We start from the raw sequence: 2,563 nt of genomic DNA, 5'->3' as shown, positions 1-2,563 counted from the left end.
CCATCTGTTCTTTTAGTGCAAGTACATAAAGCACGTTCGGCTGGACATGTTCTTGGAGGAGGTCAGACAGGAATTGGCCTCAAAGAAAACAGCTATAGAAGTGATGGAGAGCGTACTTAAGCTAGATTTATCGCAACAATTGAAGGTGGTATTTTTTATTGAACTACTGGTGGTGTGGAAGACATTTTTCCTTATTTGCTTCCTATTAAAAAATAGGTCTATGATCAATACCGATCAACTAGAGTGACACATCAGTAGAGTTAAGCCTAACTTCATTCAAGCTCAATTACAATAGATTGAAGCTCAATTACAAACTAGCAAACATTGCCAGGTCCCCCATAAGAGAACATGCCATCTCTAACATCAGTGACAGGGTAACAATATGATACATGTGCTAGATCATGGTCAATTGGATGGGCGTTGCCAGCTGCATCAAAGAATTTGAGATTACTAAAAGATGCAGCATTTTTGGGTGGAGCAATCCCACTGCCCATCGGAGGGCTCGGTTTATGTTCTTTCCAGAAGGCAAAGCCCCCAAACACAATGTTCACCGGCTTATTTGACAAGGATGTAAAGAGAGATCTAGGATAGTATCCTATAATCTTGGCCTTCCCATCAAAACCAAAGTAGATTTCCCAGTCACCAGAGTTTTGATCCTAGAATCATGTGTAATTGTATTGTTATGTCAGATATATACAGAGTGAATGATTTCTCCATTGTTGGACAAAATAATGAATGGTACCTTGGATACTCTGACATTAATGTATTGTTTCCTTCTAGAGGTGCTGGAAACAGGGTTAATCACCTGTCCAGGAACGAATGGGTGCGAGCCACCTGTCCTTTGGAATCCAGGACAGCGCATATCTAAACAACCTTTCTTGGATTCTTCAACATAGCATTGGAGTAGTCATGACATGATAAATGTAAAATCTATATGATAGTTCAGTCTCCATCTGACCATTGGAAATTCTTTCTAGGATATGGCACTTCCTGTCTCTCTCATGGGAACTAACTTAAAGAAAAAAATAATATGTCGAATAAAGAACTATATTGTTAATGAAGAAACTTATAAACCAACTTGTAGTGAAGTGCGTCTGTGAATCGTTGTATGATTCAGGATCGACCTATATAAGGTACAACAAAATTAAACATAAAAACTGGATGAAATGAAGTAATTGATTAATTTCATTATTAGCTCTACTTCACAAGGATTTTGACTGTATGTAAACTTGTTTATGTCAGTATTAGAGAAGTAAAGAAGAAAAGGTAATTCAAAAACATGGAGATAAAGTTCAACTTACATTCCATCCAGCATGAATTACATTTGCAGCTGGTGTTTCATCTGAATTATAAATCCATATGAAACCTCCGGTCTGTTGCCCGTGCTCTAGATTAAAGCCATAAACATCCATAGTGGCCTCTAATCCATAATACTCAGTAGAACCGTCGTCTGGAGGAATCCATCCATGTACTGCAAGCTGCCAACGTATTTGGTCATGAAAATCGTAATCATGTCTGCAGATGCATCTTTCGGAATTAGAAGACAAAAAAAAAAACATTGGGTTGGGCACTCACATATTTTGCGCTAGATTGATTTGATTCATGACTCGATTTAGATAAGTTTGCATGAAGTATGGGGGCCATCAATGCTCTCCAATTCTTTTGAACCTTGTTAATTGTGTTCAGGAAAAGCAGAATGAACAATATCAACTATGGCTGCCACTACTAGTACATTTTACATTAAACTCAATCAAATTTGAATCATAATTAAAGACAGTATAAAGTTGTAGATGTACTTCCTCAACAGTAGGGAAGCATCCTCCTATTGTTGAACCAGTAAGAAACAACACAAAGAACAGTGCATATCCAGAAAAAACTTTCTCCATGGTGGAATTGGGGAGTGGAAAAGATATTGTGTTCTGTGTGCCTTTTGATACACGTGTTCCTACATATCCTCTTTATATAGATGAATCAGAAGGGGCCTGCAAACTCATTAAATAAGAAATCAAAACTAAATATTTAATTTGAAGAGAAATCAAAACCATATCTTTCATTCAATGAATATTAATGAATATATATTTATATTGCAATGAATGAGAAGTGCATCAATAGAAGACATCTTTAACCAACTTAATAAATAAAATAGATACAAAGTGTATCAAACCTAATTATTATTTTGTCCATATATACTGTACAGGGTTAAGGAGAGATACTGTTCCATGTCTATTTATGTACCTAGATCAGTTCTTTTGTAATTAACCTGAAATATCATTGTGGGTCAGATTAGCATTGCTCAGGTTTAAAGGATGGCGAAAATCAATACGTTCCTTATGAAAAGTGAGTCGCCTTTGGTACTGGACTCTCCAAGGAGCCATGTATAACCTGATAATGAGGGGGAAAGTGGATTGGTTGGAATTCAAGTAAAATCGAAGAAAGGGTAATTTGGATAGGTGGGGTTTATTTGGTGGATTGGTTTTCTAGTTAGTGCTAGAGTTGGGTAGCACGACGGCTAGATATTTGAAGCGGTTAGCCGATGCTATGGTTGGATAGCATAACGGCTATA

The 2,563-nt window shown here is 36.9% G+C and overlaps 1 protein-coding gene across 1 annotated transcript; it reads right to left on the bottom strand.

The window, feature by feature from the left end:
- Positions 1–314: 314 nt before the first annotated feature.
- Positions 315–1,886, bottom strand: LOC127753712 (uncharacterized). The gene is made up of 6 exons (XM_052279137.1): positions 1,797–1,886; positions 1,576–1,668; positions 1,302–1,478; positions 1,072–1,124; positions 743–893; positions 315–656 (listed from the first exon to the last, which is right to left on the bottom strand). Exons 1-6 carry the CDS (start codon positions 1,884–1,886, stop codon positions 315–317), a joined length of 906 nt encoding a protein of 301 aa, XP_052135097.1.
- Positions 1,887–2,563: the final 677 nt, after the last annotated feature.

Source organism: Oryza glaberrima, chromosome 11, assembly GCF_000147395.1.
Source record: "Oryza glaberrima chromosome 11, OglaRS2, whole genome shotgun sequence".
Classification (NCBI taxonomy): Eukaryota; Viridiplantae; Streptophyta; class Magnoliopsida; order Poales; family Poaceae; genus Oryza; species Oryza glaberrima.
Note: the sequence above shows the minus strand (reverse complement) of the source record. Positions and strands in the feature narration are given on the sequence as shown.

What these genes read in the sequence shown, in the direction of transcription:
- LOC127753712 (XM_052279137.1), bottom strand. Translation starts at nt 1,886, where the DNA reads ATGGAGAAAGTTTTTTCTGGATATGCACTGTTCTTTGTGTTGTTTCTT. An exon ending in CACTTCACTACAAGTTGGTT is followed by an intron (nt 894 to 1,071) that starts TATAAGTTTCTT and finishes ACTCCAATGCTA; the next exon opens with TGTTGAAGAATCCAAGAAAG. An exon ending in TTAATGTCAGAGTATCCAAG is followed by an intron (nt 657 to 742) that starts GTACCATTCATT and finishes ACATGATTCTAG; the next exon opens with GATCAAAACTCTGGTGACTG.